Source organism: Xenopus tropicalis, chromosome 9 (assembly GCF_000004195.4).
Source record: "Xenopus tropicalis strain Nigerian chromosome 9, UCB_Xtro_10.0, whole genome shotgun sequence".
NCBI lineage: Eukaryota > Metazoa > Chordata > Amphibia > Anura > Pipidae > Xenopus > Xenopus tropicalis.
The window spans coordinates 2,549,156-2,570,550 of NC_030685.2; the positions used below are offsets into that span (position 1 = coordinate 2,549,156).

At 54.8% G+C, this 21,395-nt stretch overlaps 1 protein-coding gene across 6 annotated transcripts; it reads right to left on the reverse strand.

Annotated features, from left to right (window-relative positions):
- Positions 1 to 603: 603 nt before the first annotated feature.
- mvp (major vault protein) lies at positions 604 to 16,501 on the reverse strand. 6 transcript variants are annotated; one of them, XR_004220359.1, is made up of 19 exons: positions 14,292 to 14,395; positions 12,190 to 12,328; positions 11,886 to 12,081; positions 11,483 to 11,603; positions 11,271 to 11,402; positions 10,976 to 11,070; positions 7,803 to 8,039; positions 6,898 to 7,023; positions 6,586 to 6,636; positions 6,352 to 6,510; positions 5,894 to 6,132; positions 5,620 to 5,817; positions 5,401 to 5,545; positions 5,097 to 5,308; positions 1,811 to 1,927; positions 1,587 to 1,713; positions 1,305 to 1,493; positions 1,030 to 1,214; positions 604 to 992 (listed from the first exon to the last, which is right to left on the reverse strand). XR_004220359.1 is itself a non-coding variant. In XM_031892730.1 (18 exons), the coding sequence occupies exons 2-18, from the start codon at positions 12,309 to 12,311 to the stop codon at positions 1,080 to 1,082; spliced, it is 2,601 nt and encodes an 866-aa protein (XP_031748590.1). In that variant the 5' UTR covers positions 12,312 to 12,328; positions 16,402 to 16,501; the 3' UTR covers positions 604 to 1,079. The 6 variants fall into 6 exon arrangements, 4 of the variants coding, with proteins under 4 accessions (XP_031748590.1, NP_001072293.1, XP_031748589.1 ...); XR_004220360.1 differs by lacking the exon at positions 6,586 to 6,636; XM_031892730.1 differs by lacking the exon at positions 14,292 to 14,395 and adding an exon at positions 16,402 to 16,501 and having other exon boundaries at positions 604 to 1,214.
- Between the last annotated feature and the right edge of the window lie 4,894 nt (positions 16,502 to 21,395).

Below are 21,395 nucleotides of genomic sequence, written 5' to 3' on the forward strand. Positions count from 1 at the left end.
ATACATGAGTGATACTCAGAGTTCCCTGTATAACTCAGCCTGCAGCCTTGTGCCTTTATATGGGGGGCACAGAACCCCTCAGTGACTGCTAATATCCTTATCATTTACAGTAGGGGGTACATTATCCCGTATAATACATGAGTGATACTCAGAGTTCCCTGTATAACTCAGCCTGCAGCCTTGTGCCTTTATATGGGGGGCACAGAACCCCTCAGTGACTGCTAATATCCTTATCATTTACAGTAGGGGGTACATTATCCCTTATAATACATGAGTGATACTCAGAGTTCCCTGTATAACTCAGCCTGCAGCCTTGTGCCTTTATATGGGGGGCACAGAACCCCTCAGTGTCTGCTAATATCCTTATCATTTACAGTAGGGGGTACATTATCCCTTATAATACATGAGTGATACTCAGAGTTCCCTGTATAACTCAGCCTACAGCCTTGTGCCTTTATATGGGGGGCACAGAACCCCTCAGTGACTGCTAATAGCCTTATCATTTACAGTAGGGGGTACATTATCCCTTATAATACTCAGAACCCCTCAGTAATATCCTTATTGCACCAGTCACACTGTGTGTGTAGGAACCACTCTCGCAGCGACAGATTAGACAAGTTTATTGCACCTTTAGGGCCCTGCCCCCAGCGCTAAGGCACCGCACATACAGACAAGGATATTTTACAGTGATAACAGACATTGCAGGGTTAATATGTGCACAAGGTGGGCATCGCGGAGTTAATTTCATATTCAGAAACCCAGCAGCAAAGAGAGGAAGCTTTATATGAAGCACAGAGGCATTCTGGGAGCCCAGAGCTAAGGGCCACATGAAGGGGGGTTTATATATTGGGGCGCAGAGTCATTTATTGGGCTGGGGGGGAACGTTTGGACCCCTGAAATTCTAAGGCCTATTTTGTCTCCCAGTCTGGACCTGAATGGGACCAGGAGGAGTCTTTGGGTGCGAAGCAGCAGGGCGGGGCTCAGTGCATCATGTCTGGGGGTGCAGCAGGGCGGGGCTCAGTGCATCATGTCTGTGGGTGCAGCAGGGGGCGCTGCCAGTTTAGCCCCCCCCCGGGTGCTTATTCGGACTCCTTCTCCTGGGCGGGTTTGCCAGTCAGTCCCAGAAGGCCGTGGGCAGTGCTGAAGAGGTTAATGGGAGATGATCCATCGGTGATGAGTGTGGACTGGATGCCCAGACCCTTCAGCAGCTTCACCTGAGAGAGAGAGGGGGGACAGTGTGAGACTCAGGGGCCACAGACACTTGGGGCCACAGGGCTCCGGGGTAGTGATGTCATTAGACCCACCTGGAGCTCCGGCCCAGCCAGCGCAATGTCCCGCAGGGTTCCCGATCCAATCGACTCCACCATCTCACGGAATTTCTTGATTTCAATCTCGGACAATTCCTGGGCCTTCAGCACCTCCAGTTTGTTCTTGTCCTGCGTGTAACGCAATTCCTCTGCCCGGGCCTGACGCAGCCGCTGTAGCTCCGCCTCCTGTGCAACAGAACCAAGTCAGCCCTGCCTCCTGAGATCTCACAAACACCCGATTGGCTCTCTGCCTCCCTCACTGGCGCCCCCTTCACTCACCGTTTCAATGGCCAGAGCCTCAGCGCGCAGTTTGGCCTGAAGGACCGCCCCCTCGCCCTCGATTCGAGCAGCTTCAGCCTTAGACTGGGCCTCGGCCTTGGCAGCGCCGGTGCTTTCTACTACCGTACTGTGGGGAGATGGGGGGACATGGGGGGGGACACGGTCACATGGAATGAAGGGGAAGCAAAGGCAAGTGGGGCAGGGGCAGAGCCGGGATACTGTACCTCAGTGCCTCCAACTCCAGCAGCTCCTTCCGCGCTTTCTCAGCCTCCGCCTGGTCTGTGATTCGCTGTCTCTCCAACCGACCCTTGGCCTCCTGCTCCAGTCTCTCAGCCTCATGCCTGGGGAAAAGCAGTTCATTGGCAGAAGTCAGAATAACAATGCAACACCTGGAATGGCCACAGGGTGTCACTGTAGCACTGCTCTGCTTTAATCCGAAGCAAGAAACGGAAATACAGGGAATGGCCACAGGGTGTCACTGTAGCGCTGCTCTGCCCTAATCCTAAGCAAGAAACGGAAATACAGGGAATGGCCACAGGGTGTCACTGTAGCGCTGCTCTACCCTAATCCTAAGCAAGAAACGGAAATACAGGGAATGGCCACAGGGTGTCACTGTAGCGCTGCTCTGCCCTAATCCTAAGCAAGAAACGGAAATACAGGGAATGGCCACAGGGTGTCACTGTAGCGCTGCTCTGCCCTAATCCTAAACAAGAAACGGAAATACAGGGAATGGCCACAGGGTGTCACTGTAGCGCTGCTCTGCTTTAATCCTAAGCAAGAAACGGAAATACAGGGAATGGCCACAGGGTGTCACTGTAGCGCTGCTCTACCCTAATCCTAAGCAAGAAACGGAAATACAGGGAATGGCCACAGGGTGTCACTGTAGCGCTGCTCTGCCCTAATCCTAAGCAAGAAACGGAAATACAGGGAATGGCCACAGGGTGTCACTGTAGCGCTGCTCTACCCTAATCCTAAACAAGAAACGGAAATACAGGGAATGGCCACAGGGTGTCACTGTAGCGCTGCTCTGCCCTAATCCTAAGCAAGAAACGGAAATACAGGGAATGGCCACAGGGTGTCACTGTAGCGCTGCTCTACCCTAATCCTAAGCAAGAAACGGAAATACAGGGAATGGCCACAGGGTGTCACTGTAGCGCTGCTCTACCCTAATCCTAAGCAAGGAACGGAAATACAGGGAATGGCCACAGGGTGTCACTGTAGCGCTGCTCTACCCTAATCCTAAACAAGAAACGGAAATACAGGGAATGGCCACAGGGTGTCACTGTAGCGCTGCTCTACCCTAATCCTAAGCAAGAAACGGAAATACAGGGAATGGCCACAGGGTGTCACTGTAGCGCTGCTCTGCTTTAATCCTAAGCAAGAAACGGAAATACAGGGAATGGCCACAGGGTGTCACTGTAGCGCTGCTCTACCCTAATCCTAAGCAAGAAACGGAAATACAGGGAATGGCCACAGGGTGTCACTGTAGCGCTGCTCTGCCCTAATCCTAAGCAAGAAACGGAAATACAGGGAATGGCCACAGGGTGTCACTGTAGCGCTGCTCTGCCCTAATCCTAAGCAAGAAACGGAAATACAGGGAATGGCCACAGGGTGTCACTGTAGCGCTGCTCTGCCCTAATCCTAAGCAAGAAACGGAAATACAGGGAATGGCCACAGGGTGTCACTGTAGCGCTGCTCTACCCTAATCCTAAACAAGAAACGGAAATACAGGGAATGGCCACAGGGTGTCACTGTAGCGCTGCTCTGCCCTAATCCTAAGCAAGAAACGGAAATACAGGGAATGGCCACAGAGTGTCACTGTAGCGCTGCTCTACCCTAATCCTAAGCAAGAAACGGAAATACAGGGAATGGCCACAGGGTGTCACTGTAGCGCTGCTCTACCCTAATCCTAAGCAAGAAACGGAAATACAGGGAATGGCCACAGGGTGTCACTGTAGCGCTGCTCTACCCTAATCCTAAGCAAGAAACGGAAATACAGGGAATGGCCACAGGGTGTCACTGTAGCGCTGCTCTACCCTAATCCTAAGCAAGAAACGGAAATACAGGGAATGGCCACAGGGTGTCACTGTAGCGCTGCTCTACCCTAATCCTAAGCAAGAAACGGAAATACAGGGAATGGCCACAGGGTGTCACTGTAGCGCTGCTCTACCCTAATCCTAAGCAAGAAACGGAAATACAGGGAATGGCCACAGGGTGTCACTGTAGCGCTGCTCTACCCTAATCCTAAGCAAGAAACGGAAATACAGGAATGGCCACAGGGTGTCACTGTAGCGCTGCTCTACCCTAATCCTAAGCAAGGAACGGAAATACAGGGAATGGCCACAGAGTGTCACTGTAGCGCTGCTCTACCCTAATCCTAAACAAGAAACGGAAATACAGGGAATGGCCACAGGGTGTCACTGTAGCGCTGCTCTACCCTAATCCTAAGCAAGAAACGGAAATACAGGGAATGGCCACAGGGTGTCACTGTAGCGCTGCTCTACCCTAATCCTAAGCAAGAAACGGAAATACAGGGAATGGCCACAGGGTGTCACTGTAGCGCTGCTCTACCCTAATCCTAAGCAAGGAACGGAAATACAGGGAATGGCCACAGGGTGTCACTGTAGCGCTGCTCTGCCCTAATCCTAAGCAAGGAACGGAAATACAGGGAATGGCCACAGGGTGTCACTGTAGCGCTGCTCTGCCCTAATCCTAAGCAAGAAACGGAAATACAGGGAATGGCCACAGGGTGTCACTGTAGCGCTGCTCTGCTTTAATCCTAAACAAGGAACGGAAATACAGGGAATGGCCACAGGGTGTCACTGTAGCGCTGCTCTGCCCTAATCCTAAACAAGGAACGGAAATACAGGGAATGGCCACAGGGTGTCACTGTAGCGCTGCTCTGCCCTAATCCTAAGAAAGGAACGGAAATACAGGGAATGGCCACAGGGTGTCACTGTAGCGCTGCTCTACCCTAATCCTAAGAAAGGAACGGAAATACAGGGAATGGCCACAGGGTGTCACTGTAGCGCTGCTCTGCCCTAATCCTAAACAAGAAACGGAAATACAGGGAACGGCCACAGGGTGTCACTGTAGCGCTGCTCTGCCCTAATCCTAAGCAAGGAACAGAAATACAGGGAACGGCCACAGGGTGTCGCTCTGTGACAGAATTGCTCAATCCTTGATGTACCCAAGCAGCTGCAGCAAGTGATGCAATGCAAGCAATGGCCACTGGATGTCACTGTGCAAAGACCATGCATGACACAGTGGGGGTAATTTATCAATACTGGGCTAAAATGCCCATGGGCAGTAACCCATGGCAACCAATCAAATTGTTGCATTCACTGTTCTACCTGCAGCTGGCTACAAAAAGCAAATCACTGATGGGGCAAATTTGCCAATGGGCAGTAACCCATAGCAACCAGTGTTAATAAATGAGCCTGCTGGGAGTTGTAGTTGGGCACTAGCTGGGCATCCCTGCACAAAGCACCATGGCAGATGCCCTCTCACCTTGCAGTTGCCTCCTGGGAGTTGGTGGTGATTTCAATGGCGAGTTGGACACTTTTCTGCAGAGCGTCGCGCGTGCGCTGATCCACCGGCTCCACGGTCTGGATGTCGACGCTGGTGATGACCAAGTTGTTCTGCGGGAACTGGAAGGAGCTGCGGATCTTCATGGCCTCATCGAAGCCAAAGACGGCCGAGCAAATGATCCGATTGGAGTTCTGCAGGGGTAATTGGGGGCAGGAAATGAGACGGGGGGGGTGACGGGGGGTAACCGGGGGGGTGGGGGTAACAGTCTGCGCTGCGTACGCACCTTGTGGAAGTCGTCAAACTGCACCGACGCCACGGCGCCGCGGATCCGGGAAGCGATGGCTTTGCAAGCGTCGCCCACAAAATCGGGAACAGTGAAAAGCTTGGCGGCCTCGGCCGGGTCCTTCCTGTCCGTCATGTCAAAGTGCCTGCCGGGGACAGAGACGCCATTTAGCGCCACGGCACCTTCCCACCAATGGGAGAGCAGCAGCGCGGGACTCACCAGTTGTACGAGAGCTTGATCTGCAGCCGCGCGTGGTCGGCCGTCTCGATGTTGATGATGTCGGTGCAGAAGTCGGGCCCCAGCAGGAGGCAAATGGCTTTGATGACGTTGGAGCGCTTGGGGGTGGATCCCGAGAGACTCAGAACCGTAAACTGTTCATCAGGGCCGAGTACCACCAGCTCCGGCCCAAACACCACCCTGCGGGGGGAGGAGAAGGGTCAGCGGGTGGGAGACAAGGTAGTTCCCAGGGGAACAGGCAGGGGGCGCCACTCACCGCGCTTTCTTCTCCCGGTAGTCGTACACCTGCACGGCGGCGTTATGGGGCACCCGGTAGGTGACTGCCCGAGTCCTGTCTCTTGGCTGCACCTCTTGTACCTGCCCCGGTCTCTCAGATCGGTCGGCCAAAGGGTCTTTCCCAGAGGCCAAGAGGGTCTCCACATTGGCCGGCAGCTCCTTCTCCCACAGTTCTTCATCTTGTGTCAGCATGTAGGTCTGTCCCACCACGGCGCGCACCTGTGGGGCAAAAACGGCAGTAAGGGGCAGGCATATGGCACTTAGAGTGGTCACGTGATGGGTCCCTAAACTGCCCCAAAAAGTATAATAACCCCAGAATTAATGCCCCTGGTAACTATACGTAAAAGGGCGTGTAACCATAACAAACATGGCCGCCTTGGGACAACCTGCATTTCCTGTAGCAATTAAAGAGACAGTAGCGTCTGGTTGGCTCCTTACTTTGCCAGTCTTGATGTCCCGGACGTAGATGCCCTCATTCTCATCCAGGGGTATCGCCTGCCGTCTCACCACCACCTCCACTTCCACAGGGGGGACGTACTCAACGGGGCCGCGGATCATCCAGCGGTCTCCAGGCTTGCGCTCCACCTCGGAGGCCTCCTGCAGGAGACAGAGAAGCGTGAGAGGAAGAGGCGGGGCATTAGACATGATGTCACAGGAAGAAGGGATACTCACACTCACTGACGGTTCCTTCTCTTTCCTGCGCTTCTTGCGGGGCACAGAGGCCTTTGAATGAAACAGAACAGTGAACTCCACCCCTCAGGACAAACCCCGCCTACAGGAGAAGCTACACAGTTGCTGGCGCCCCCTAGGGGCAATTGGCCACAACCAAAAGGCATCTCCCCATGCAAGAGGAAACCCTGAGGGGGGAAGGTCACTGTTATGGGGTGCTGCCTCCTGTGGGGGGGAGGGGGTATATTTCCTTCATGGCGCTGGGTCCCTAATAGGCAATATTAATTCTTACAGAGCGCCCCCCGGGGGACTCACCTCATCCTTATCTTCCAAGACCTGCAGAGCCCTCAGAACCAGACCCTCCTCCTCCGACAGGATGTAGACATCTTGGATCCCAGACTCCAAGTTCTCCCCGGGCTGAAGGAAGAAGGACTTCTCACCCTGCAAAAGGCGGAGCATTGACAGTGGGGTCAGTAATGTCTTCTTACAGGCGAATACCCCTCATCAACTGCCCCAGTGCATTCTTTCTCCCAGTAGCACCTGCCGTTCTAGCCCCTCAGCCCTCTCCCACACTCCCTCAGTTTCTCCTCCCCCTTCCTGTGCTCCACCCAGTCCCTCACCTTTCTCCTCCCCTCCACCTGTGTCTCCTCCCACACTCCCTCAGTTTCTCCTCCCCCTTCCTGTGCTCCACCCAGTTCCCCACCTTTCTCCTCCCCTCCACCTGTGCCTCCTCCCACACTCCCAGTTTCTCCTCCCCCTTCCTGTGCTCCACCCAGTCCCTCACCTTTCTCCTCCCCTCCACCTGTGTCTCCTCCCACACTCCCTCAGTTTCTCCTCCCCCTTCCTGTGCTCCACCCAGTTCCCCACCTTTCTCCTCCCCTCCACCTGTGCCTCCTCCCACACTCCCTCAGTTTCTCCTCCCCCTTCCTGTGCTCCACCCAGTTCCCCACCTTTCTCCTCCCCTCCACCTGTGCCTCCTCCCACACTCCCTCAGCTTTCTCCACCCCCTTTACTTTGCTCCACCCAGTCCCCCACCTTTCTCCTCCCCTCCACCTGTGCCTCCTCCCACACTCCCTCAGCTTTCTCCACCCCCTTTACTTTGCTCCACCCAGTCCCCCACCTTTCTCCTCCCCTCCACCTGTGCCTCCTCCCACACTCCCTCAGCTGTTGCTCTTCCCATAGCCCTCCTATATCATACCACCCCCCGCCCCATTAGTCACCTTGACAACCCTCTTCTGCCCCAGCTGGGGCTTCCCATCATCTCCCACGGGGTCGAGGATGACACAGTACTGGCGGCTGTTCATGGTGGTTATATCCACGACCCCCATCACCTCCTCGTACACATTGGGGATGTAGGCCTCCGTGTCCTCCATGGTTACCAGCCATTCCTCTCCCGTACGGCGCAGGCTCCCCTTGTCATCACGGAAGGTTTTGGTTGCTCGGATGTGCAGAGCTCTCTGTGGCCGGGTTAGAGAATGAGCCAATGGGAGGCCGGGAGAAGCCCCAGGAAATAATGGGGAGAGAAGAGAGGGAGGCAGGAAGGATGGGGCTAAGGGCACAGAGGGCAGGAAGGACAGGGGCTAGGGGCACAGAGGGCAGGAAGGACGGGGGCTAGGGGCACAGAGGGCAGGAAATAAGTAGGGGGGCTAGGGGCACAGAGGGCAGGAAGGACGGGGGCTAGGGGCACAGAGGGCAGGAAGGACAGGGGCTAGGGGCACAGAGGGCAGGAAGGACAGGGGCTAGGGGCACAGAGGGCAGGAAATAAGTAGGGGGGCTAGGGGCACAGAGGGCAGGAAGGACGGGGGCTAGGGGCACAGAGGGCAGGAAATAAGTAGGGGGGCTAGGGGCACAGAGGGCAGGAAGGACGGGGGCTAGGGGCACAGAGGGCAGGGAATAAGTAGGGGGGCTAGGGGCACAGAGGGCAGGAAGGATGGGGGCTAGAGGCACAGAGGGCAGGGAATAAGTAGGGGGGCTAGGGGCACAGAGGGCAGGAAGGACGGGGGCTAGGGGCACAGAGGGCAGGAAATAAGTAGGGGGGCTAGGGGCACAGAGGGCAGGAAGGACGGGGGCTAGGGGCACAGAGGGCAGGAAGGACAGGGGCTAGGGGCACAGAGGGCAGGAAATAAGTAGGGGGGCTAGGGGCACAGAGGGCAGGAAGGACGGGGGCTAGGGGCACAGAGGGCAGGGAATAAGTAGGGGGGCTAGGGGCACAGAGGGCAGGAAGGATGGGGGCTAGAGGCACAGAGGGCAGGGAATAAGTAGGGGGGCTAGGGGCACAGAGGGCAGGAAGGACGGGGGCTAGGGGCACAGAGGGCAGGGAATAAGTAGGGGGGCTAGGGGCACAGAGGGCAGGAAGGACGGGGCTAGAGGCACAGAGGGCAGGGAATAAGTAGGGGGGCTAGGGGCACAGAGGGCAGGAAGGACAGGGGCTAGGGGCACAGAGGGCAGGAAGGACAGGGGCTAGGGGCACAGAGGGCAGGAAATAAGTAGGGGGGCTAGGGGCACAGAGGGCAGGACGGACAGGGGCTAGGGGCACAGAGGGCAGGGAATAAGTAGGGGGGCTAGGGGCACAGAGGGCAGGAAGGACGGGGGCTAGAGGCACAGAGGGCAGGGAATAAGTAGGGGGGCTAGGGGCACAGAGGGCAGGAAGGACGGGGGCTAGGGGCACAGAGGGCAGGAAATAAGTAGGGGGGCTAGGGGCACACAGGGCAGGAAATAAGTAGGGGGGCTAGGGGCACAGAGGTCAGGAAGGACAGGGGCTAGGGGCACAGAGGGCAGGAAGGACAGGGGCTAGGGGCACAGAGGGCAGGAAGGACGGGGGCTAGGGGCACAGAGGGCAGGAAATAAGTAGGGGGGCTAGGGGCACAGAGGGCAGGAAGGACGGGGGCTAGGGGCACAGAGGGCAGGAAATAAGTAGGGGGGCTAGGGGCACAGAGGGCAGGAAGGACGGGGGCTAGGGGCACAGAGGGCAGGGAATAAGTAGGGGGGCTAGGGGCACAGAGGGCAGGAAGGATGGGGGCTAGAGGCACAGAGGGCAGGGAATAAGTAGGGGGGCTAGGGGCACAGAGGGCAGGAAGGACAGGGGCTAGGGGCACAGAGGGCAGGAAATAAGTAGGGGGGCTAGGGGCACAGAGGGCAGGAAGGACGGGGGCTAGGGGCACAGAGGGCAGGAAGGACAGGGGCTAGGGGCACAGAGGGCAGGAAGGACAGGGGCTAGGGGCACAGAGGGCAGGAAATAAGTAGGGGGGCTAGGGGCACAGAGGGCAGGAAGGACGGGGGCTAGGGGCACAGAGGGCAGGAAATAAGTAGGGGGGCTAGGGGCACAGAGGGCAGGAAGGACGGGGGCTAGGGGCACAGAGGGCAGGGAATAAGTAGGGGGGCTAGGGGCACAGAGGGCAGGAAGGATGGGGGCTAAAGGCACAGAGGGCAGGGAATAAGTAGGGGGGCTAGGGGCACAGAGGGCAGGAAGGACGGGGGCTAGGGGCACAGAGGGCAGGGAATAAGTAGGGGGGCTAGGGGCACAGAGGGCAGGAAGGACGGGGGCTAGAGGCACAGAGGGCAGGGAATAAGTAGGGGGGCTAGGGGCACAGAGGGCAGGAAGGACGGGGGCTAGAGGCACAGAGGGCAGGGAATAAGTAGGGGGGCTAGGGGCACAGAGGGCAGGAAGGACAGGGGCTAGGGGCACAGAGGGCAGGAAGGACAGGGGCTAGGGGCACAGAGGGCAGGAAGGACAGGGGCTAGGGGCACAGAGGGCAGGAAATAAGTAGGGGGGCTAGGGGCACAGAGGGCAGGACGGACGGGGGCTAGGGGCACAGAGGGCAGGGAATAAGTAGGGGGGCTAGGGGCACAGAGGGCAGGAAGGACGGGGGCTAGAGGCACAGAGGGCAGGGAATAAGTAGGGGGGCTAGGGGCACAGAGGGCAGGAAGGACGGGGGCTAGGGGCACAGAGGGCAGGAAATAAGTAGGGGGGCTAGGGGCACAGAGGGCAGGAAGGAGGGGGGCTAGGGGCACAGAGGGCAGGAAGTACAGGGGCTAGGGGCACAGAGGGCAGGAAGTACAGGGGCTAGGGGCACAGAGGGCAGGAAGGATGGGGGCTAGGGGCACAGAGGGCAGGAAATAAGTAGGGGGGCTAGGGGCACAGAGGGCAGGAAGGAGGGGGGCTAGGGGCACAGAGGGCAGGAAGTACGGGGGCTAGGGGCACAGAGGGCAGGAAGTACAGGGGCTAGGGGCACAGAGGGCAGGAAGGACGGGGGCTAGGGGCACAGAGGGCAGGAAGTACAGGGGCTAGGGGCACAGAGGGCAGGAAGTACAGGGGCTAGGGGCACAGAGGGCAGGTATTAGAGGAAGTGGGAGGCTATGGGGCAGTTGGTGATGGTACATAATGGGGCCTCACCTTGTCGGTCAGTACGAATGCATCGACAATATCCACCACCTCCTCAAACACCCCCGGCAGGTAGGCACCAACCTTCTTAACCAGCCACTCCTCTCCTGCAGGAAGGGGGGGACAGCATGAGCCTGATGGAAGGGGGAGCCTATTGGGAAGGAGGAGGAGACCTCCCAGGAAAGAAAGGAGAGCCCCCCTGGTGGCCACTAATGGAGATGCACACATACACTATCAGTGGCCCCGCCCATTATCAGGATGGATGGAGGCAGCGGCCAATAAGAAGATGGAGGAGCCAATGGCTGACCTGTCACTCTGTCTCGCCCCTCTCGGTCCTTGCACTCTTTGCGGGCTCGCAGGCGGATGGCCTGGTTATGGCGGATCACACTGGCCTGGATGGTCTCGACCACCTCCACCTCTTTCCGGGGGATGTAGGTACCTGTCAGGAAAGAAAGGGGCAGGTCACTCTCGCCAGGCCGGTTCCACGTCACCAGCGGTGGCCAAAGATCTACTTCTTACCTGGCCCTTCAAAAAGCCACTCGTCCCCGGCCACGAATTTGCCGCTCTCTTCTTCCAGGTCCAACAAGGCTTTGAGGTGCAAGGCGGTGTTGGCAAGGACCACGGTGAGGGGGGTGATGCCCTGTGGGAGAGGCAGTGGGACATTAAGGCGGAGCTTTTCCTTCAGGCTGGACCCCCCCCCCATTGGTTCCTACTCAGCGTCAGAACCGGGCATCCCCTCCCCCGCCCCCCCCATGGCAGCTGCCCCTTCCCGTATGCCACCACCTCCCTGCCAGCTGTCTCTTACAGAGGGTTTCATCCCTGGCAGTGATTGGTCGATCTCTTAACCCATTCACATTGCAGGCTGTGGCGGCCAGGCACCCAGGGAAGGGACCCCCGCGGCGCTGTACATATAGGTACCCACCTGCAGCAGCTCCTCCCCAGGGTACAGGGGGAACGGGTCCTGGGTGAGTCGGATCTCCTTGTCCCCGTGGCTGAGCTTGGTCTGTCCCACGTCATCAAACAGAACTCTCAGGTCTGCGTCCCTCTGCACGGGGTTCTGGATCACGCAGTAATGGCGGGGGGGCACCATGACCATGCGCTGGGGGTGGTGCAGGACCCTGCGGGGGGGGGGCAATGATAAGCATCCAAAGCCCGAGCCATGGGGGATCCCCCATTATCCCCCCCCCAATGGAACAGGCGCCATTACAGCCTCCCGCCCCACTTACCTCTCATTGTCCTGGCGGATGTAGGTTTTGGGCCCAGTCACCACGCGGGAGATGTTGCTGTTCTGATCCAAGACATGGATGTAGTAGTACGGAGGGATGCGGATAATGGATTCCTCACTCATCTTGCACCGTTAGATCCCTGGGGAAGAAGAAATGAAATGTATTTCCTGGTGATCATGTGACTTACTCTCTGCTTCCTAGCTAGCAGGAGCACAGCAACCCTGTCTTGCTTTATGGCAGGTAGGCCAGACACACGCTCTGAAAGCCTCACTGGCAGCACAGCTTGGGGACAGGCATGTGATTGGTTAACTAGGAAACTAGGAGAGATGACTGAAGCTTTGGGCCCCCTCTAGACCAACATGTTACTTGGCTTATTGGCACAGACGCAGGCTGTACTGGTATTCATGCAGCCCTGTAACACGGCTCCATACTGAGATTATAGGTTGCTTGTATGGAAGGGTTAAAGGACAATGAAAGGTTAATATAAATTAAAAGTAAGTCTTTTTAAGTACTTACTGCATATCTAAATTCCCAGATCCCTGCTTGCTTCTCTGAGATATGGTGCTGGCAGCCTACAGTCACTGAAATCTCTCTCCCCTTCCTGTAGGTGCCAGCGGCAGCCTTCCTATTCTCTGAGCATGTGTGTAACTAGATCCTGTCTCCTGCTCTGAGCTACACATGCCCACCAGAAGCGGATCTGAAGTGGATCTGGCAGGGGGGGGGGGAAGGAAACACATGGGCAGTATGAAGCAAGGAGGGAAAGGAAGGCAAAATACCTGTTTAGAGATGGCTGCCTGTTCTAGAAAATGTGAGTAAGTGTGACTGAGTAAATATGTGATTAGGTGAGCCAAAAGTGGGGCGTTTTTACTAAACAATAGGAGGGCTATGGGGCAGGATGGTTTTTAAGTAGTTACCTGAGCGCTGTGCTGCCTGTGCTCTCATTGGCTCACCGACACAGGAAACAAGCAAGGGGGCGTGGCTGGAACCACATCCCCTACCTACCCCTACAGATACCACAAGCTAACGAGCAATCCAATCGCATTCTGCCACTTACACCAACGCCGCCTGATGCACAACTCTCAGCTCCCTTTTACAACCAATGTACCGGGGGTGCAGGGAGTTGTAGTACAACAACAGCTCAAGTCACACACTCCCAGGGGTCAGGGTTACACAATGCTGTGAGTGCCCCTGGCAGGGCAGTTGTGCAGGTAATGGGCAGTGCACCCAAGGAAGGCGGGTACAGAGGGCACACAGGTGAGGGTCACACACTCCCAGGGGCTCTAACGTGGCACGGGTGTCGGCCCATATGGGTGCGGGTGTGGCACCCAGCAAATACCAGCTGCTCTTGGCTCAGGGAACTGATCTGTTAATGATCTACAGCTGAAATAACTGCCCTGGCACAGAGGGACTGCCAGACTGTATGTAAGGGCAGCAAGGGGGGGCACTGCCAGGCACAAGTGATCCCAGATCAGTGAGTCTCTATAAGGCTCTGCCACCGAGATGGGCAACACATGTCAGGGAAAGCTGGCGTGGGCAGGAGATAGTGCCCGGTGTTGGTGCCAGTTACAGGGGGGGGGGATAGTTGCCCTGTGGGGGTGTCAGTTACAGGAGAGGGAGTGTTGCCCCTGGGGGGGGTGCCAGTTACAGGAGTGGGATAGTTGCCCCTGGGGGGGGTGCCAGTTACAGGAGAGGGATAGTTGCCCCCGGGGGGGGGTGCCAGGTACAGGAGTGGGATAGTTGCCCCTGGGGGGGGGGTGCCAGTTACAGGAGTGGGATAGTTGCCCCCGGGGGGGGTGCCAGGTACAGGAGTGGGATAGTTGCCCCTGGGGGGGGGGTGCCAGTTACAGGAGTGGGATAGTTGCCCCTGGGGGGGGTGCCAGTTACAGGAGAGGGATAGTTGCCCCCGGGGGGGGTGCCAGGTACAGGAGTGGATAGTTGCCCCTGGGGGGGGGTGCCAGTTACAGGAGTGGGATAGTTGCCCCTGGGGGGGGTGCCAGTTACAGGAGTGGGATAGTTGCCCCTGGGGGGGGGGTGCCAGTTACAGGAGAGGGATAGTTGCCCCTGGGGGGGGTGCCAGTCAGGGAGAGAAGAGAAATACCTACCTGTCAGGGCCAGACCCGAGTACTAACTCCCAGTGACTGGAAGACTCCAGGAGATCCGGTAATAAGCCTTTCTGACTCCTCCCACCCCCTTGCCCCCAGATCATGTGACCCCACCCACCCATTCACTCCTCATACTTTCAATTCGGGGATTCCCAGCTTGTCACGCCCAATCCCGTATAGCCCCGCCCCTCCCACCTGGTACTGGGCGTGAGTGGCTGTCAGTGTGAGGGGCGTGCCCTGTTATACACACTGGGGTATAAAGCCGGGGGGCGGGGCTGTTGCGCTGGCAGCGCTGTGTGGGCCCGTTACACGCACTCTCCCTGCTGGGCAGAACCGGTCTGGGCGCATTTCTGGCGGCACAATACACACACTGGGTGCAGTTACTCAGTATGACTGGGGTGGGGCACTTACACAATGACCTGCCCGGGGGTTACAGGAGCTGATGTGTTGCCCCATTCATTAGGTGCAACTGCCCATGAGATGGCTTCATGCCCCTCCCACAGAGCCCCCCATTGCCCGTAACTGGGACGTGATTGGGCCAAACTGGTGGGAGGGGTTTAATGATAAAATTTGAATATGCAAATTAGGGGGGTTGGGTTGGCACTAAAGCCCCACCCCCTGTGTATGGTCCCTATGGAATATGGGGGGGGGGCAGAGTATATATATATATATATAGGCTGTAAGGGGCCTGTGAGTGAGTGCAACTCCCAGTAACCCTTCCAGCCCCACCCCCTGTGTATGGTCCCTATGGAATATGGGGGGGGGGGCAGAGTATATATATATATATATAGGCTGTAAGGGGCCTGTGAGTGAGTGCAACTCCCAGTAACCCTTCCAGCCCCACCCCCTGTGTATGGTCCCTATGGAATATGGGGGGGGGGCAGAGTATATATATATATATATAGGCTGTAAGGGGCCTGTGAGTGAGTGCAACTCCCAGTAACCCTTCCAGCCCCACCCCCTGTGTATGGTCCCTATGGAATATGGGGGGGGGGGGGCAGAGTATATATATATATATATAGGCTGTAAGGGGCCTGTGAGTGAGTGCAACTCCCAGTAACCCTTCCAGCCCCACCCCCTGTGTATGGTCCCTATGGAATATGGGGGGGGGCAGAGTATATATATATATATATAGGCTGTAAGGGGCCTGTGAGTGAGTGCAACTCCCAGTAACCCTTCCAGCCCCACCCCCTGTGTATGGTCCCTATGGAATATGGGGGGGGGCAGAGTATATATATATATATATAGGCTGTAAGGGGCCTGTGAGTGAGTGCAACTCCCAGTAACCCTTCCAGCCCCACCCCCTGTGTATGGTCCCTATGGAATATGGGGGGGGGGCAGAGTATATATATATATATATATAGGCTGTAAGGGGCCTGTGAGTGAGTGCAACTCCCAGTAACCCTTCCAGTCCCACCCCCTGTGTATGGTCCCTATGGAATATGGGGGGGGCAGAGTATATATATATATATATATATATATATATATATATATATATATAGGCTGTAAGGGGCCTGTGAGTGAGTGCAACTCCCAGTAACCCTTCCAGTCCCACCCCCTGTGTATGGTCCCTATGGAATATGGGGGGGGGGGGGCAGAGTATATATATATATATATATAGGCTGTAAGGGGCCTGTGAGTGAGTGCAACTCCCAGTAACCCTTCCAGCCCCACCCCCTGTGTATGGTCCCTATGGAATATGGGGGGGGGGGGGCAGAGTACATACATAGGCTGTAAGTGGCCTGAGCCTGGGTGCTGCCCGGGCGGGGGGGGGGGGGGGGGATGGAGACTGAACAGATGACAATGTGACTGCCCTATCAGGAAACAATGACATCACTGCAGCACAACCTGCGCTTCTTCCTGAACTACAACTCCCACAAGGGAACCTGGCAGCTGTAATGCAAGCTGAGCCTCCAGCAGTATTGCCATGGGCACCCACACAGCCCCCGGGCCCCCAATATACTCCCAGCAACCCCTGCTGCCAATACCACTACATTGTACACAAATCTGGATCAGTTTAGGGAAGGAGAAGCATATTTGTGGGGGGGGGAAATGCTGCTGTTTCTCATGCAGAAAGGAGGGTATTATTGGGGCAGCTGCGGTCTCCTACCTGCTGTCCCAGCTGCAACTCCCAGCAAGTAACACGCAGCAGGAAGCCCTGTGTGTAGCACTGAGCCACTCAGCTGGGCGGGGCTGTAGGGCGGAGCCACTCACTTAAAGGGATCATCACTCCTGCGGCTCCACACACCAAGCAGGGAGCAGGCCTATAGGTCAGAGATCAGCCCCTATCAGTATGGAACTCCCTGCGCCCACGCTGCCTCCAGCTGCACTTTGTATGCAATAAAGGGCATTACTCACTAGTGCCGCTGAGTGTTACATACGGTTACATAGGGTTGGAAAAAGACCAGGAAGGGAAGCGGGGGCCCTCTGGTGCTTTTATAGGAAAAAAGAACCCCCCCCCCATCTGCCTATAATCCCCTCTAATGTACAGAGTAATCATGTCCCCTCGCAAGCACCTCTTTTCCAGAGAAAACAGCCCCAACCCTGACAGTCTGACCCAGGGGTGGCCAAAACGTTGATCGCAGTCGATGCCCCGTGGATTTCTGGTTGGCTGCATCAAAGCCGGAAATGCAGAAGTGCAGCGGTTTAACCCTTCCATCCCCTGTACCAGTTTAGTTGCAGTCTCTGCACTCTCTCCAGCTCATTAATATCCTTCTTAAGGACTGGAGCCCAAAACTGCCCCCCATACTCACTGTTACTGCCCCCCCCATACTCACTGTTACTGCCCCCCCCATACTCACTGTTACTGCCCCCCCCATACTCACTGTTACTGCCCCCCCCATACTCACTGTTACTGCCCCCCCCCATACTCACTGTTACTGCCCCCCCCATACTCACTGTTACTGCCCCCCCCATACTCACTGTTACTGCCCCCCCCATACTCACTGTTACTGCCCCCCCATACTCACTGTTACTGCCCCCCATACTCACTGTTACTGCCCCCCCATACTCACTGTTACTGCCCCCCCATACTCACTGTTACTGCCCCCCATACTCACTGTTACTGCCACCCCATACTCACTGTTACTGCCACCCCATACTCACTGTTACTGCCCCCCATACTCACTGTTACTGCCCCCCATACTCACTGTTACTGCCCCCCCATACTCACTGTTACTGCCCCCCCCATACTCACTGTTACTGCCCCCCATACTCACTGTTACTGGCCCCCCCCATACTCACTGTTACTGCCCCCCATACTCACTGTTACTGGCCCCCCCCATACTCACTGTTACTGCCCCCATACTCACTGTTACTGGCCCCCCCCATACTCACTGTTACTGCCCCCCATACTCACTGTTACTGGCCCCCCCCATACTCACTGTTACTGCCCCCCATACTCACTGTTACTGGCCCCCCCCATACTCACTGTTACTGCCCCCCATACTCACTGTTACTGGCCCCCCCCATATTCACTGTTACTGCCCCCCATACTCAAGGTGAGGCCTTACCAGGGACCTATAAAGGGGCAAAACTATGTTCTCATCCCTTGAGTCAATGCCCTTTTTTATACAAGACAGCACTTTATTTGCTTTAGTAGCCACAGAATGACACTGCCTGGAATTAGACAACTTGTTATCAACAAAAACCCCTAGATCCTTCTCCATTAAGGAAACCCCCAACACACTACCATTCAGTAGATAGTTTGCGTTTATATTATTTCTACTAAAGGGCAGAACTTTGCACTTATCAACATTGAACCTCATTTCCCAGTTTGCTGCCCAGTTTCCCAGACAAATCGCTCTGCAAAGCGGCACATCCTGCATGGAACTTATAGTTTTGCACAATTTAGTGTCATCAGCAAAAATAGAAACAGTACTGTCTATGCCCCCCTCCAGGTCATTAAAGGAACAGTAACATTAAAAAATAAAAATGTTTTAAAATAATTAAAATATAATGTACTGTTGCCCTGCACTGGTAAAAGTTGCGTGTTTGCTTCAGAAAGACTACTATAGTTAATAGAAATAGCTGTTGTGTAGCCATGGGGGCAGCCATTTAAATTGAAAAAAGGAGAAAAGGCACAGGTTACATAAGAAGATAACAGATTACTGTGTAGAATACAATGGGAATCTATGCTACTTATCTGTTATCTGCTCAGTAACCTGTGCCTTTTCTCCTTTTTTCAATTTAAATGGCTGCCCCCATGGCTACACAGCAGGGTATTTATATAAACTGTAGTAATGTTTATGAAGCAAACACACAACTTTTACCAGTGCAGGGCAATAGTACATAATATATTGATTATTTTTATACACTTTCATTTTTTGGTGTTACTGTTCCTTTAATAAACAAGTTAAAAAGCAAAGGCCCAAGGACTGACCCCTGCGGTACCCACTAACCACACTGGTCCAATTAGAAAATGTTCCATTTACAACCACTCTTTGTACTCTATCCTTCAGCCAGTTCTCTATCCAATTACAAATATTATGTTCTAGGCCAATATTCCTTAATTTGATCATTAACCTTCTGTGAGGTACTGTATCAAACGCTTTAGCAAAGTCCGAGTAGATCCCATCCACTGCCATTCCAGCTCACCTCCTCATAAAAGGCGACTAAATTAGTCTGGCAAGATCTGTTACGCATAAACCCATGTGGCACAAACTAATAGTATTTAATAATGTAAAGAAACCTCGCACTACAGTAAATTTCGGGTGCACAGTATTTCAGAGTTCTCAAATGTGAAATGTAGTGTTATAGACACTATAACAGTCGGAAACTGGCACACCTAATTAAGTTAAAATATAACTTTTACTTTTTAATAGTTAAAATCCTACTATAACAAATAGAAAAGACAAGAAAAAGAAAAAGAAAATTAAAAATTCTAGCTCACACCCTGATCGAGTGCCAAATATAATGATTACACTTCTAATTATTTGCAGAAAATCTGCATTTTTAGTTAGATGCTTAAACTAATAGTATTGTGAACTGCAATGTATTCAAGTACCCTATCCCTTATTACCCCTTCCAAAAGTTTTCCTACTACTGATGTCAGACTAACAGGCCTATAGTTTTCAGGCTGAGAGCGGGATCCCTGTTTAAATAACGGCACCACATTAGCAATCCGCCAGTCTCTCGGCACCATGCCAGACCTCAACGAATCCTGAAAAATGAAGTGAAGAGGCTTGGCAATCACAGCGCTCAGCTCATTTAATACCCTGGGATGAATCCCATCCGGCCCTGGACCTTTGTTTCCCTTTACATGTTCAAGTCTCTTTTGAATTTCCTCCCGAGTGACCCATGCGTCAGTAGCTAAATTACTAGCACTGGGCATATTACAAGGGAAGCCTTCATTAGCTGGCTCCTCAGATGTATAGATGGGTAGTGCTTTTACCCTATGAGGAGCCTTTCCCAGCTGACACATTGCAGAGATGCCCTTATACTGGCACAGTCTGCACGGCTAAATTTGAGCGTTTAGTTCCAGTCAGTATTATTAGATATGTCCAGGTACAAAATAGAGTCATTTCTAGTAGGTTCTTGAACAGCCCCCAAAACCTTCACTTTGGCCCCTGAGCACAGAATGTCACTGTCCCGGGGCAGTTGGGGAAGTGCAGATATTGGGGCAATAAAGTCACAGAAATGCGATTACAGGCTGCGCCAGTGCCAAGTACAAATCTTGATAGCCGCGTGGGATTGTGCAACTGCCAAGCCTTTATGTGCCCAGCGCCAATGACTGGCACCCAGGCTCTCATGGGAACGTCATGCAAGGGAGGGGCCAATACATGCCTGGGGCCAAACAATTGCCCGCCCCGTGACCCAGGGGCCACACAGTGCTTATGGGCAGCTGCCTCTCTCCTCAGTGCGGCAGAACAGAGCCAGGTTAGAGGTTACGGTGCCCTAATGACTAAGCACAGATTTCGGCAGCGACCAGTCCCCAGTTAGAAATTGCCCAATCCTTTCCTGGCTCATTCAGTGCCATAATCAATTAAGGGCCCCTTGCACAACATGGGCTGCTGACGTTACACACTCGGCACAATAATCTCCCTTATCAGACCATATTGGCACCACCGGTCACTGTATAGTCACACGGCGCCAGGTCCGGAAATGCAGCTCCAACCCAAACGCTCCAATATCACTTCAGAGTTGTTACAAACCCCCTATTGTTTCATGTTCCTTCAGGGCCCCCCCAAGGATCTCCATCACCCCCTGTGTGTGGCACATTCATTTTATATTAGTCCAGCTACCACTACTGGGGGGGGGAGGGGGCACTTTATCCATTAAGGCACTTCTAAGCACTCACCCCAAATCCCCCCTAACTGGCCTTCAGGCTGGGCCCCCTTAGCCCATAACAAGGTTACAGATATATAGAAACATTGGGGTAACAGTCACCCCGCTATAGTTCCAGGGGTACCCAGGGCACAAATAAGCACTCACCCCAAATCCCCCCCTAACTGGCCTTCAGGCTGGGCCCCCTTAGCCCATAACAAGGTTACAGATATATAGAAACATTGGGGTAACAGTCACCCCGCTATAGTTCCAGGGGTACCCAGGGCACAAATAAGCACTCACCCCAAATCCCCCCCTAACTGGCCTTCAGGCTGGGCCCCCTTAGCCCATAACAAGGTTACAGATATATAGAAACATTGGGGTAACAGTCACCCCGCTATAGTTCCAGGGGTACCCAGGGCACAAATAAGCACTCACCCCAAATCCCCCCCTAACTGGCCTTCAGGCTGGGCCCCCTTAGCCCATAACAAGGTTACAGATATATAGAAACATTGGGGTAACAGTCACCCCGCTATAGTTCCAGGGGTACCCAGGGCACAAATAAGCACTCACCCCAAATCCCCCCCTAACTGGCCTTCAGGCTGGGCCCCCTTAGCCCATAACAAGGTTACAGATATATAGAAACATTGGGGTAACACTAACCCCACAGAGTGGGAAGCACTGGGCCAGATACTGATGCACAAACGCACCCCAATGTAGGTATAAGCTGGGTGCCATTGGCTGTGTTCCCTCAAAGCCTTGGGCCGGCTGAGCTGCCATCCCTGAGGGGAAGTAGTGACATGGCTGGGGGATACCATTAGGAAAAAGACAGGGGGCAGA